Source organism: Cryptotermes secundus, unplaced genomic scaffold, assembly GCF_002891405.2.
Source record: "Cryptotermes secundus unplaced genomic scaffold, Csec_1.0 scaffold120, whole genome shotgun sequence".
Classification (NCBI taxonomy): Eukaryota; Metazoa; Arthropoda; class Insecta; order Blattodea; family Kalotermitidae; genus Cryptotermes; species Cryptotermes secundus.
The window spans coordinates 481,213-494,914 of record NW_019742442.1 but is presented as its reverse complement, the minus strand read 5'-3'; the positions used below and the strand labels follow the sequence as shown (position 1 = coordinate 494,914).

The 13,702-nt window shown below is 44.2% G+C and overlaps 1 protein-coding gene across 1 annotated transcript in view; it reads right to left on the bottom strand.

Moving 5' to 3' along the window:
* LOC117282988 (homeobox protein invected) overlaps nucleotides 1-13,702 on the bottom strand; it is a 60,818-nt gene that overhangs the window by 36,169 nt on the left and 10,947 nt on the right. The window contains exon 2 of the mRNA XM_033754942.1: nucleotides 2,996-3,145. Within this exon, the coding sequence (XP_033610833.1) occupies nucleotides 2,996-3,145 (150 nt within the window). The remainder of the gene's footprint in view (nucleotides 1-2,995; nucleotides 3,146-13,702) is intronic.

Sequence of the window (13,702 nt, the reverse complement as noted above, 5' to 3'; positions counted from 1 at the left end):
AAAAATCACGCAACTTCCAGTTGTATAATTGTGTTATGTTTCCCTGATCATTTTGTTTTTATGCACACGCAGTTTAAGCCCTTGCCTCAACATGAGAGGTTACAAAACCAGTAACAAATGGGCCTGATATTTCGATATCCTGATCTTCACATTTTGGGATGATGGCGCAATGGTAATAGTTCTTGAGCTGGACAAAAACAAGAATCTGCGGAATTTATTCTTCTCCTAACTTAATTAAAAACTTCATTCTTCATGTCAATATTATTAATTTTAAAACATTATTGAAATTGATTGCATATGACTGCATCGTGACTTTGTTCCTGGATTTGATTTCGTACGATGCTAATGGGCCTCGTACTTACGTAGTTCTAGCTATGTTTGCTTCTAGATAACTGTCGCTACTTGCCTGTACGATATTCTCTATGATATTCGCACAGATATTCTTGCCCTATCCCGGTCACGGTAGCCGAGCGGTCTAAGGCATGTACTGTCTTCGCTCGCTTGGAAACCTGGATCATGGGTTCGGATCCCACTCAGGGCATGGCTGTTTAGTTTGTGTGTGTGCGTTTTTCTCTGTTTGTGTACAGGTAGAGGCCTTGCGGCGAGGTGATCACCCGCCCAAGGAAACCTACCGAATGTGTAAGATCTAGAAAAACCGAAGTGAACGGAGAAGTTCATGGAGGTAGGCCTAGGCCCACTGGGGCTGTAGTGCCAAGGAAAAAAATATTCTTGCCAACAAGGCGACATCGTGAGCATAAACTAATCTACCTAATTAGGCCGTCCTTGTTCTACTGGGTAGACTAGCCCAAGCGGTGACGTTCTAGACCTGTATTTGGGAGATGTCAGGTCCGAATGTCGCTGGGACACTGACTAACTTGACTGAGGAATTTGTGATTTTACTCAGTCTCTCAGGGAACTTTCCGAAGTAGACCTCAGTTTAAGTCGCGCTCACTTCCTTTCCCGTTCTTTCTAATTACGCATTGTTGAGCATCCCGCTGATAGCCTAATTCACAGATCTGATAGTCAGAAACGGACATGAAATAAATATTTATGACGGCAAGACTTCCCCTCAATAGACTTCTTCGAATCTGTGGGAGAATCATCCATACACAACCGTCCTTCATATTTGTTACTCGCATCCTGTAAGGGGATCAACACGCTGGACCTTTTTTCACCGCTTATCTCAGTAATTTAACTGTTTAATATTTTCCTACTCGCGTTATTACTTCAATTTTATTTTACAGTAAAATTATTAAAACTCTTTTAACAACTCCTTATGAGGAAAGCAGTCTTCTGGGATTTGACACCGTGTATATGTGGTGTTAACCGACGTTTCGGAGGAACGTATCGCCTCCATCTTCAGGGTAGAAGAAAAAGTATAAGAAATCTGCAAGCGACAAGACCGTTGCTTTTACCGTTCTCACGGTCTTGTCGCTTGCAGATTTCTTATACTTTTTCTTCTACCCTGAAGATGGAGGCGATACGTTCCTCCGAAACGTCGGTTAACACCACATATACACGGTGCCAAATCCCAGAAGACTGCTTTCTTCATAGTCACCGCCGTGAAAGCCCCAAATCTTACAACTCCTTATGAGGTTCAACAAATTTTTAACAAATTAGATTTGAGGTTTCTGTGGTGATGGCATGTGAGACCGTGTACTCTGATAGTCGTTACCTACGGTTCTGATGGAAGTACTGGTTCCATCTTCGGAGTCGAAGAGAAAGTCGACTAAGCAAGCAGCAAGCACAGTCTGTCTGTAAACTACCGCGCTACAAAATATCACATCCAAGTTAGCTCCGTGCGTGGATCGGGCGCGCTCCCTCTGGGTGAAATCGCTCGCTGCAGAGGAATGCGTGTAGCTTATGCGCTCACCTGTGAGATACGTATTTGCTGCAGAGGAATGCGTGTAGCTTATGCGCTCACCTGTGAGATACGGATTTGCTGCAGAGGAATGCGTGTAGCCAATTCGCTCACTTGTGTGGTAGGGACTGGCTGCATAGGAAAGCGTGTAGCCCATGCGCTCATCTGTGAGGTACGGATTGGCTGCAGAGGAATGCGTGTAGCCTATGCCCTCACCTGTGAGGTACGGATTGACTGCAGAGGAACACGTGTAGCCTATGCCCTCACCTGTGAGGTACGGATTGACTGCAGAGGAACACGTGTAACCTATGCACTCATCTGTGAGGTACAGATTGGCTGCAGAGGAAAGCGTGTAACCCATGCACTCACCTGTGAGGTAGGGACTGGCTGCAGAGGAAAGCGTGTAGCCTATGCGCTCACCTGTGAGGTAGGGACTGGCTGCAGAGGAAAGCGTGTAGCCTATGCGCTCACCTGTGAGGTAGGGACTGGCTGCAGAGGAAAGCGTGTAGCCTATGCGCTCACCTGTGAGGTAGGGACTGGCTGCAGAGGAATGCGTGTAGCCTATTCGCTCACCTGTGAGGTAGGGACTGGCTGCAGAGGAAAGCGTGTAACTTATGCACTCACCTGTGAATTACGCATTCGCTGCAGAGGAATGCGTGTAGCCTATGCCCTCACCTGTGAGGTGCGGATTGACTGCAGAGGAATGCGTGTAGCCTATTCGCTCACCTGTGTGGTACGGATTGACTGCAGAGGAAAGCGTGTAGCCTATTCGCTCACCTGTGAGGTAGGGACTGGCTGCAGAGGAATGCGTGTAACTTATGCCCTCACCTGTGAATTACGCATTCGCTGCAGACGAATGCGTGTAGCCTATGCCCTCACTTGTGAGGTGCGGATTGACTGCAGAGGAATGCGTGTAGCCTATTCGCTCACCTGTGTGGTACGGATTGACTGCAGAGGAATACGTGTAACCTATGCGCTCATCTGTGAGGTACAGATTGGCTGCAGAGGAAAGCGTGTAGCCTATGCGCTCACCTGTCAGGTACGGATTGGCTGCAGAGGAAAGCGTGTAACCCATGCACTCACCTGTGAGGTACGGATTGGCTGCAGAGGAATGCGTATAGCCTATGCGCTCACCTGTGAGGTACGGATGACGACAGGCCAGCAGTGTGTGCAGGTGTGGGTTGAACATAGCGGCCGGCCGAGGAATCGGCTTGGCTATACTCGACCCCGATCCAATACCGGCATATCCGAACAGGGGTGGCCCGTTCCCATGTAGCAGGGGATCTGAAATCAAAACAGAAAGGCTTAACAAGACAGAGATTTTAAATTTGATCAGGCCTACCCCCTTACCCCTTTCGAGGCCTTATCATTTTATCTTATGTGGCAATCAGTGGTCGTTAAGAATGTCTTTCCCCTCAATCTCAAAAGGTAAACGAATGTAAAGCTATCCCTATAACAGGCCGTGGGGGGTTGTTAGGCGTCGAGGCTCCCACATTTTCTCTAGACAATCGCCTTACAGATAGCGGTGAGGTTATAGGCCTTACGCGCCGGCCGCCTTTTACGCCTCAGGAACATTCCTGGTACTCATTTCTCTTAGAGGAGCTGATCACCCGCCCAAGGAGTCCTATCGAATGTGTAAGTTCTAGAAAAACCGAAGTGAACGGAGAAGTTCATGGAGGAAGGCCTAGGCCCAATGGGGCTGTAGTGCCACGGAAAAAAAAAGTTGTCCCTGTGCTTAATTAATGAAGCACTACGCCATGATGACGTATGAGTGATTGGATGCATAGATCCAAGTTTTCTTGGCCTCGGCACTAGCTGGATGTGAGTGGTCAGGTTCACGCCCCGTGTCGCTTTACCCTCGAGAAAAGGGCCCTCAGTTCTCATTGGGTAGGAGTGTGGGTGGGCCGCAGAACCTGTCTGGACGACGTAGAGAAGAGAAAGAGCTTACCTCTACAGGGACTCGAACTCTGGCACCTCGGCCGTCCAGCCCGTCCCAATCGTTATGCCGACTGCGCATAGAAACTACTTGTCACAATGTGATCCAGCTATAGGTCTGTATCTTGTGTGCTCCAGGGTCTATGTTTTTGGGGGGAGGGGGTTATTTAACAACGCTCTCCGTATCGAGACCGTGTAGCGTCGGATGGTTGGGTGACTGATGAAGTGGATAAGATTTTATAACAAACAGCCATGGCCTAAATGAGGTACTATCGCAGCGTGTGACTGAAGCCTCAGACAGGATAGCCGGTGTCCGGGCCGAGATTCGAACCGAGCAACTCTTGTTGTTACTTAAGAATATACTGTCCAAGCGGGAACATTTCAGATGTGAGCTCTGGATCAATATATTCTTAAGTAACAACAGACATTTACTTAGAAGTACGGATGCAAACCACGTAAACCACAGTTAGCATTGCTTTCCCTATGATAGTGTGTTGTTTAGAGACATGAAGAAGTCTTCTGGCATTGAGATAGTTTATAACATTTGCTATAGACTTTTAGTTCAAGGAGGATGAGGTGGGCAGGTTATATAGCACGGATGGGGGAGAAGAGGAATGCCTATAGAATATTGGTGGGAAAGCCAGATGGAAAGAGACCACTGAGAAGACCAAGGCGTAGGTGTGTGAACAATATTAAAATGGATCTTAGAGAGATAGAATGGGATGGGATGGATTGGAGTGATCTGGCTCAAGATAGGTACCAGTGGAGGGCTCTTGTGAACACGGTAATGAACCTTCGGGTTGTATAAAATGCTGAGAAGTTCTTGAGTAGCTGCACAATTGGCGGCTTCACAAGAAGGCCTCAGCTCCATGAGTAGGCCTAAGTAAGTAAAATAAACTTTTGGTTGTGTTACGCGTAGCTGGACTGTCTCACAAAGCAAACCATGAAAACTATACAAGATTATAGAAAACTCGATGCATGTTCTTAACAGAGCAATAACAGTACTTCTTTTGGCTTGTTTTTTACTTCATCCATCGTCTGGTATGTAAAAGACAAAAGACCACAACGTTTCGGAGACTGGATCTGTCTCCGTCCTCAGGTGGGTAGGTCAGGATAAACCTACTCAGTTGGGCCCATTAGAAAGAGCTAGCCAAAAGAAGTACAGTATACACCATCGTCACAATCCTTTAAAGTCTATCAGAGCAATAACAGTTCACTGATTAACGTTTCCGATATTGGAGCACCTGATGGTGACCAGTATAGGTCGAAATACATAGTGAATGTTTAATACCGCAGAAAGTTATATTGATGCTTAATTAGGTTAAGTCTGCTGGTCTGTGCAGTATAAGCACACAATATATAATAGTGCAGGAATGAACGTATTTCGCCTCAGCAACCTAAATTACTGCAATTCTATTAACAAAGCTTTGTCTGTCAACTGCAAGAAATAGGTCACAGGCCTGTACATAGAGCGAGACTAGGAGAGGACATCGAATAGTGAACATGGAAGAATGTGAAGAATGTCAGTCCCGATCTCCATGAGGACACATTCCCAGCATTTATCTGGGAAAGATGCGAAAAAACACTAATAAACTGAGAATAGGTGGTCACCAAGCTAAGATTTGTTCTGAGTGCCTCTGGAAAATACCGAAGTGGCAGGATTTTTTTTTAATTCGCTTAGTGGGGGGTGGAGTCCAACTGGGTCCACTTCGCACGGTGGCTACTGATTGGCCTATTGTAGCCTGCCCGGGTGATTATGATGATGGAGAATTTGGTGGAATGAAGATTGGCAGGGGAAACCGAAGTACTCGAAGAAAACCTGCCCCAGCGGCGCTTTGTCTACCACAAATCTCACTTGACCAGACCCGGGATCGAACCCGGGCCGCCGCGGTGGGAAGCCAGCGACTAACCGCTTGAGCTATGCCGCGGCCGAAGTGGCAGGCTAGTGCTCGACTTCTATGTTCGGTAGAGCTCGGCATGAAATCCAGACCGAGGAGGCTGGCTACTAAGTCCCTCCAGGCAAAACCAGATTGAGGCTTTATGTCATGACTGCTGCCTCCCGAATACTTACTTCATCATTCATAATCCTCCTGTAATCCGACGCTATATACCAGTGGAATTAAACAGCATTATTTAATAAGAATATAATAAGTTAGACTCCCAGATACAAGTATACAGTATTACATATACGATAAAATGCTCAAAGTTCTGTGGCTGGGACCTCAACCTGGTGTCTCTGGAACGCGTGTCAGGTGTGTTACCTCCAAACAAACGCGCTTCTTATCCGTGGGTACCAGAATGATGGGTAATCTCAACTTCATTGACGAAAGTGTATCCTTCATGGGACATGGGTATTGGAACTGTCAGGCCTCAGTGTGTATTGATGTAGTAGTGTGTTCCTTTATTGTACTGTTGTAAGGGGAACAAACTTCCCTGCGTGTTACCATAGGGAGACCAGCAGTTAATTTTATTTTCACAGCCAACTTTTAAATGTGCATTATACACGCGGATACAAGCTCGGTATGGAGGACTTAGCTCCCCAAATCCAAACATCAAACATAAAGCCTAAAGTAGTTATGATAATATAAAAAGACCATCGCTGGGCGGAGGGACAGACGAGTTTGTATGTAAGTCCAGGAGGTTATTATGTAACAATAAGCCTGAGATTAGGGCATATCCCTCGCGGCGGATTCTTGCAGGAGTCCTTGTGCAAATATTTCCCAAACACATCTCGATCAGGGACGCTCCTGAATTAGCTACAGGGCGAACCAACTTAGAGCCCCTGCCTGTACGCGAGGCTAAGGGTTCTCTGGCACAGAAGCATGCTTAATTTGTTAACAATATAGGTTTCTGCTACTACAAATACGAAGGAAATAAATATCCAATAAAATTTTGCTTTCTGAATTCTGTCTAGCTCACCTTCAAAATCGGTAGCTAGCATGTTCGAATCTCGACCCCCGATGTATGATATAGTGATCCAAGATGTCTGTGGTTATCTATAGTTGCTTCCAAATAAATCCTGAATAATACCTTGCAATAGGCCACTACCACTTCCTTTCCCATGCTTTCCAACTTACCATTCAAAAAGCCCTAACATTCCATGCTATATCATACACAATTGAAATTGCTTTGTTAAGTCCTTTTAAGAAACTGACTTACAGATTTCTTGTCACAGAGTTGTGCTGTAACAGTTGATAAGTTCAGTTCGATAACCAACTAACTAACTAACTAACTATCTTCTAATATAATCCAGTGTTGCAATATCCTTTAATACCGACACAATCCTGGGCCAATTCCATCCATTTTGTAGCCTCAGAATCTAGCTCTTTAAGATTAATAATCTTAACAAGTTTTAATATGTGTAAATTTATTATAGTTGACATACGCATTTTTTAAATACTTTTAAATAATTTTATAAAGGCAAGCAGTGAAATAGATTAGCGTAATTAGGGCACCTGATGATGGCACTATGTTGCCGAAACATGTCGTGAAGTAACAGGTGAAATTAAGTGCACTACAAGACTGCAACTGTATACATATCATGGAAGATTAATCTTGCTGTTATTCCTCCATTTTCTCCTCATCAGATCAGTGGTTTAATGATAATGACGAACTGCTGGAGTCACATGATAAATCAGTAGTTCATCAAGCCATTATCCCTTTCGTAAGATAGATTTTAGTTGTTGCTTTCTCTAGATCTGTCCACCCAGAATATTGATAGCTCTGGGTAACGAGAGAAAGGCACCTACAAGAGGACACGAAGAGTATTGTCTTGGCGATTGTTTTGAGCCGTGAAATACATGAAGTAAAATTAAAGGAAAGGAAATGGCTGCTCAAGCCAAGAGTCGAAGCACTGTGTAGCAAATGTGCAGAAGCAGATATCTCTGCAAGCCAACCAGGCAATACTTGAGCGAAAGGGATAACTGGCACCAGACAGCGTGAAACCTCACCAGCTCTGCGCTGGAGAGAAACCCGTTTTGAATCTCGGCAGTTTTCTCGATTAATGCCAAGATAACAATTTGAAATAAACCAGGATTATCTCCTTCTAAATCCTTAAATTATAGCGCGATAATCATTGGATTATCAATAATTTATCAATAATAACGTTTTAGTGGTTTTCCACATGCGATCCAGCCGGACACATGCCGAGATAGCGAATCAAACGAACCCAAGGCCGCTTCCTTCAGCATTATTTTCAATTTATTTTCCATTTATCATCCTATCATTGGACATTATGTAGCCTGAACTCTTGAGAATGTCGTTAAATAAACCATGAATGAATGAAGTATGTGTTTATCCACTGCATCAGAACACCGCGCCTGTTTACTAGGAACTGCAGCTACACACAGAGTCAGAGCTAATTTACGAGCGGCGGTTTGCCGCCAATCAGTTCGTCTTGGCAACAATCCCTTGAGGCTCACGACACAGAAATTCTATTTTCCAACCGAATCCCGCGGTTGTAATCCTTATGCCACATCCTTTCTGACGAAAGGACGAGTCTGTCCTTTACAATAGCTGCTGGTCCTCGCCAGCGCAATCATTCTGAGGTCCGAACCCCGCGGGACTCATGACCATATTTTACTATCTCAATTCGAGACCCCCCAACTTGGAGGGCCAGGTCCCCTTATTTATGTCCCCCAGGAACAGAGTGGCCCGGTTATACCTCTAGGCACTGGGTTCCATTTTTGTCTCCTCCTAAGACTCAGAGGGCCACGACGGACGTATTCGACCCCGCCTCCACACGGGGTAGCTGCACACAGACATTTCCTTACGCGTTGCCAACATAGCGGATAAGGAATACAGGCTACCTCTGATTTCCTCTCCGGTCACTTAACGCCGTTTTATCAACTGTAGATGCTATGGGGTGTTGATTGTACTGTGAATATGATCATCAGTGGTGTCCGTATAAGTGTCTGGAATGAGAGGGTCATGAACTTTTTAAAGCTATTTATTCAGTCATTTGATTGGAGGCTTAGTAAAGCTACGAAATAGCTTAGTAAGCTCTACGTGCTTACATTAGATTACAGGGCGACAGAGAAGACAGAACGAATGAAAAGAAAGATGTACCTAATTAGGAGTTGCATGACTTGAGCACTTCTCTAATAGGCCTCTAATAGGAGGCATATAGTGCGCATGGGCGAGAACGTAACTCATACAGCATTAGAAAAATTAGGCGTATATAGAACCCTGCCACTCGCAATGCAAGGGGGCAGGCAGGTGGATAACAGGATGCAAGTGGTCGGTAGTAAAGTTACCAACTGGGTCGTGCCATAGCTCAAGCGGTTAGTCGCTGGCTTCCCACCGCGGCGGCCCGGGTTCGATCCCGGGTCTGGTCAAGTGGGATTTGTGGTGGACAAAGTGGCGCTGGGGCAGGTTTTCTCCGAGTACTTCGGTTTCCCCTACCAATCTTCATTCCACCAATTGCTCCACAGTCACCCTCACCTATCATCTGGGGCTCGTACAATAGGCCAGAAGTGGCCGCAGTACAAGGGACTTAGTCCCACCCCACTAGCAATAAAAGAAATAAACGGTTACTTATTATATCAGTTGATTAGTAGGCCAGCCAAGTAATTAGTTACTTAGTTAATGAAAGCGTGAGGTAATATAATATGAAGGCGATATTCCTTTGTTGGGCTTGTATGTAGAATATTTCCGTATGCGTTCCAGAATTTCAATTAATCTTCTTCGGCACTCTGAATACTGGCCAGTTTTTAAAAATAATATTTTAGCTTCACCCGGCATATAATAATGCCCCAGGCCGACATATGTACACACACATCCTGAATTGTTACTCAAATACTTGCAACGGTAAACTGAACCTCGCGAAAGGCCCTGTTACGGCTGTAGCGTTCTTTGGTTAGTTGAACAACTTTTTATATACAGCATACAATGGAGATTTTGTTAACTTGTCCTTTTCCCCACTGTCGGTAGAGTTTCATTGTGTGGCAGATAATCCCTTAGAAAAACAAGAACGTTTAGTAGTGTGGTTGGACGTACAGGGTGACTAGGAAATGCTGTATTGACTACAGTTAATTGGAACAGTGTTCCGCAAACTTCCGAAATCTCGGGCCGGTCCGAAACTTTGGTCCCACAGAGGATTTCTGAGCTCTGGCTCTTTACATTAATCCCGAAGTTCGGAGCTGAAATATTTGCACATTTTTGTGAAAGAGGCAGTCTGGCTCGCACAAAATGGCACGTCGACGTGGCGCCATTATGGGACTCGATCCTACAGATTCAGTAATGAAAAGACTGCTCCCAAGAATGGCACAAGAAAGGGATGAGTGAATCAGACTTTCTTATGACTTGTGGTAATGACGGTTACTGAGTAAGATCTAAAAGTTTGTGACGATGGTACACTGCTCCAGACCGGAGATAGGGACTAGCTCTATCTATTGGACCCAACTGATTAGGTTTTACCTGAGGAAGGGGACAGAATTCGGTCTCAGAAACGTTATGTTTTGAAAAACAAACAGGACGGTTTTTTAGAAAATAGACAGGACGATGAATAATGTCCAAAAACTTAATACTTGTAACGGTTACTGAGTGCTTCTCAGACCACATGCCGCGTCAGGCTGGCGTCTCACGACCTGAGCCGAAGCGTGCAGCAGTATTTTATATTCAAGTGAATTTCTACACATTTAGTCAGGGAAGGTAAAGCTATCCCTGTAACAGGCCATGAAGGCCCATAGGGTTGTAAGACATCGGGACTCCAACATTTTCTTTACACAATCGGCTCACAGATGGCGGCAAGTTTTTCGGCCTTACCGCCGTTTACCCCCCCCCCCCCCACNAAGATTCCTGGTACTCATTTCTGTTAGAGGCTCAGTCGAACCCAGGGCCATAGTGCGGCTGGAAGGATTATGTGAGAATGGTTGCTACACTGAGAATTTTTGCAGCCTTCTTTCTTCATCTCATCGGTCGGAGCTACTTTTTTTAATTGTTTCTGTCGTGACACTTTTTATATTTCATTATCTTTGTTAAATATTTTACTTTTTTCAGGATATTCACTTTTAATATAAATGTCTGATTTACTTGTCACTTTGTCATTTATAAGTTGCTACTCAAATATTGTTAAATTCTTCCATGATTTTGATGTATCTTGAAAATAATTATGAAATTTAAATGATATTCACCGGCGTCGGAGCATGAAGATTAACATGAGCACAGTCTGTATGCATGCAGATATATAGGCTGCATTCTTAGTAAGTTAGTAAGTAGTGCCTATAGAGACTGTTATTTAGTTAGTAATTAAACTTCAGATTAGCTAAATTTAGCATAATGTTTCTTGAGAAAATAGCAGTTACTCAGATAGTTAAGAAATTCCCTGCGTGTACGGAACCAAAGGTTCACAAGAGCCTGTCGCTAGTCCCTACCTTCAGCCAGATTGACAGAGTCCACAGACTGTCGTTCTATTTCTTTAAGGTCCATTTTAATATTATCCGTCCATCTATACATAGCGACGAACCTTCTGACTTCATAAAGTCAAGAGATGTCTCGAAGAGCCGAGTAACCGTCCACTGCTCATGTGTCCTTTTGTCTTTACTCAGTGAGCTGGTTAGTAGTTACTGAAGTACGTACCTTCGGAGTTCTGAAATGCGAAGGAATCAACTCTCGACACTCAGTCGCTCACGGCAGACTTTGTATTTTGTATTTACTTTATTTTACACGTAATTAAAATTAAGTGCAGTATAAAATCGCCCTGTAAAACGATCACTTGGAAGGCAATACGATGAAAGAGTGACGCGATTAAGATAATATAGCTAATTGGATGATAGTTGGTATAGATGGAATGTGGTTGGGGCTATTGCAAGACCTTGTCCAAATATAGGCTTTGATAGTGGTGGTTCTTAACCTCCGGGTTCTGCTATAAGAATGTTATTAACTCAGTTAGGAGGCCGTGCCATAGCTAAGCGGTTAGTTGCTGGCTTCCCACCGCGGCTGCCCGGGTTCTGTCCTGGGTCTGGTCAGGTGGGATTTGTGGTGGACAAAGTGGCGCTGGGGCAGGTTTTCTCCGAGTACTTCGATTTCCTCTGCCACTCTTCGTTCCACCAAATTCTCCATCATCATACTCACCCGGGGCAGGCTACAAGGCCAGTCAGTTGCAGCCGTGCCGAGTGGACCCAGTTGGACTCCACCCCCCACTAAGCGAATTAAAAAAAAAACTCATGATAATTGACAGCTTATGGGACTAGATTTGAGATAAGTGTCGGAAGGAAATATGTCAATACAATGTTCTGACATCAGAGCAGTGAAATTTCTGAATACCCATGCCAGGCAGTTAAGGTAAAGGTAAAGATGGCCCTGGACTTAATTAATTAAACACTTTGCACTTTGCACTAAACATATGGTGGAGTGGAGATATAGCTCCACCTTTCTTGACCTCGGCATTAGATGGAGGTATTCAGCCTCACTCCCTTACCGCTTTATCCCCGGGGAAGGATCCCCCAGCACCAATTGTATATGAGGCTGGATATGCCCCAGAGCCGGTCTGGCTCAGTGGAGAGAAGAAGAATCTTGCACTGTCGGAAATCAAATCCAGGTCATCGAGCGCGTAGTCTGTCGCTCTGCTGTTTCAATTCAGTTAATTGCTAACATGAGGCCGTAAAAGAAATATTTATAACTGTTACCTGTAGCAAAGTACAACAGCAGAGACTCTGCAACCGAGGCCTTTGTAATTCCGAATCTGGCAAGAAATGTTCTGTCTGTTTGTGGTGCTCAGCCCGTGTCACGTTGGTCCTGTCATCTTGTCACACTCAAATTTCGCGTATGTCTCTCCATGAGGGTCACGACGCCTCTAAGTGATTGAGATGTGACGCTAAGAACGTATTGTTCAGCTTCGTGCGTCGTTGTCATGGCTTCGTATTCAGAAGGTTTAGGTTTCGATTTTCAGCATACCTGTATTCATAAGGAAGGTTAACAGTTTCAGTACTCCCCCCCCCAGTGTGGAATTGTTCCATAATTGAATTCAGTTTAACAAGACAGGAATAAACTTAAGCCCTGCTGCGGTTTGAAGTATGCACATAAATTCTTACCCGTTTTCTATATGTCAGTGGCATTGGCGCTCACTTTCTTGAGGCAAAAACATATTGTTTCAGATTTAAATTCGTCACTGAAAAGCTAATCAGACAGAAATAACATACCGCAATATTAAATACATTGTCTTTACGTAGATGATATTTCGGTAAAGAAACGCTATTTCTGAATCTGTATCAAATAAAAATTATAAAGTATAATAATACGCATATTCTTTGTTGTGTACAACTCTTTTGGTACGATGACCCTCTTGGGGGGGAATCGATATATTTCGTTGTAATTCGTCGCCGTTCCCTGTTATATTATTTAATCGAAATACTCCAAGAAGGAAGCTTATAGACATTCATGACATCTCTATTATCATTTTATATTCTGCAGTTTATGCAGAGAATTCCCAAACATTGGTGACAGCGGAACGAACCTTCAATTCAAGGATTATTTAATATATCCGTGTCGACTTCACGTCATTTATGAGAGGAGGGAACGTAAGAAGGTGAACTGGGACTTAAATGGTTACGACCTGCTTGTAGGCACTAACACAGCATTCTCATACGGCAACAGGAATGCGACAAAAATTCTGGAATTAAACCCATAACATTTACGAAAGGAATTACTAAGGAATTGTGCAAGACCTATTTCCATATGGTGACGCTCTAGAAATAGAGTTTAATATCTCATGGAACACGGAACCATGTGTATTATTATACGTAGGACTGTCAACTTGTAAAGCGGGTACACCCATGCATAAATTGTATTAAAGTCACCCATCATATTTCTTTATATTTTCCAGTCATGCAACCCACGTCTTAGGCCTGCACCTAGCAACATTTATTCATACCCTCATATTCGCCCAGCTAGTCAAAAAAAAAAAAA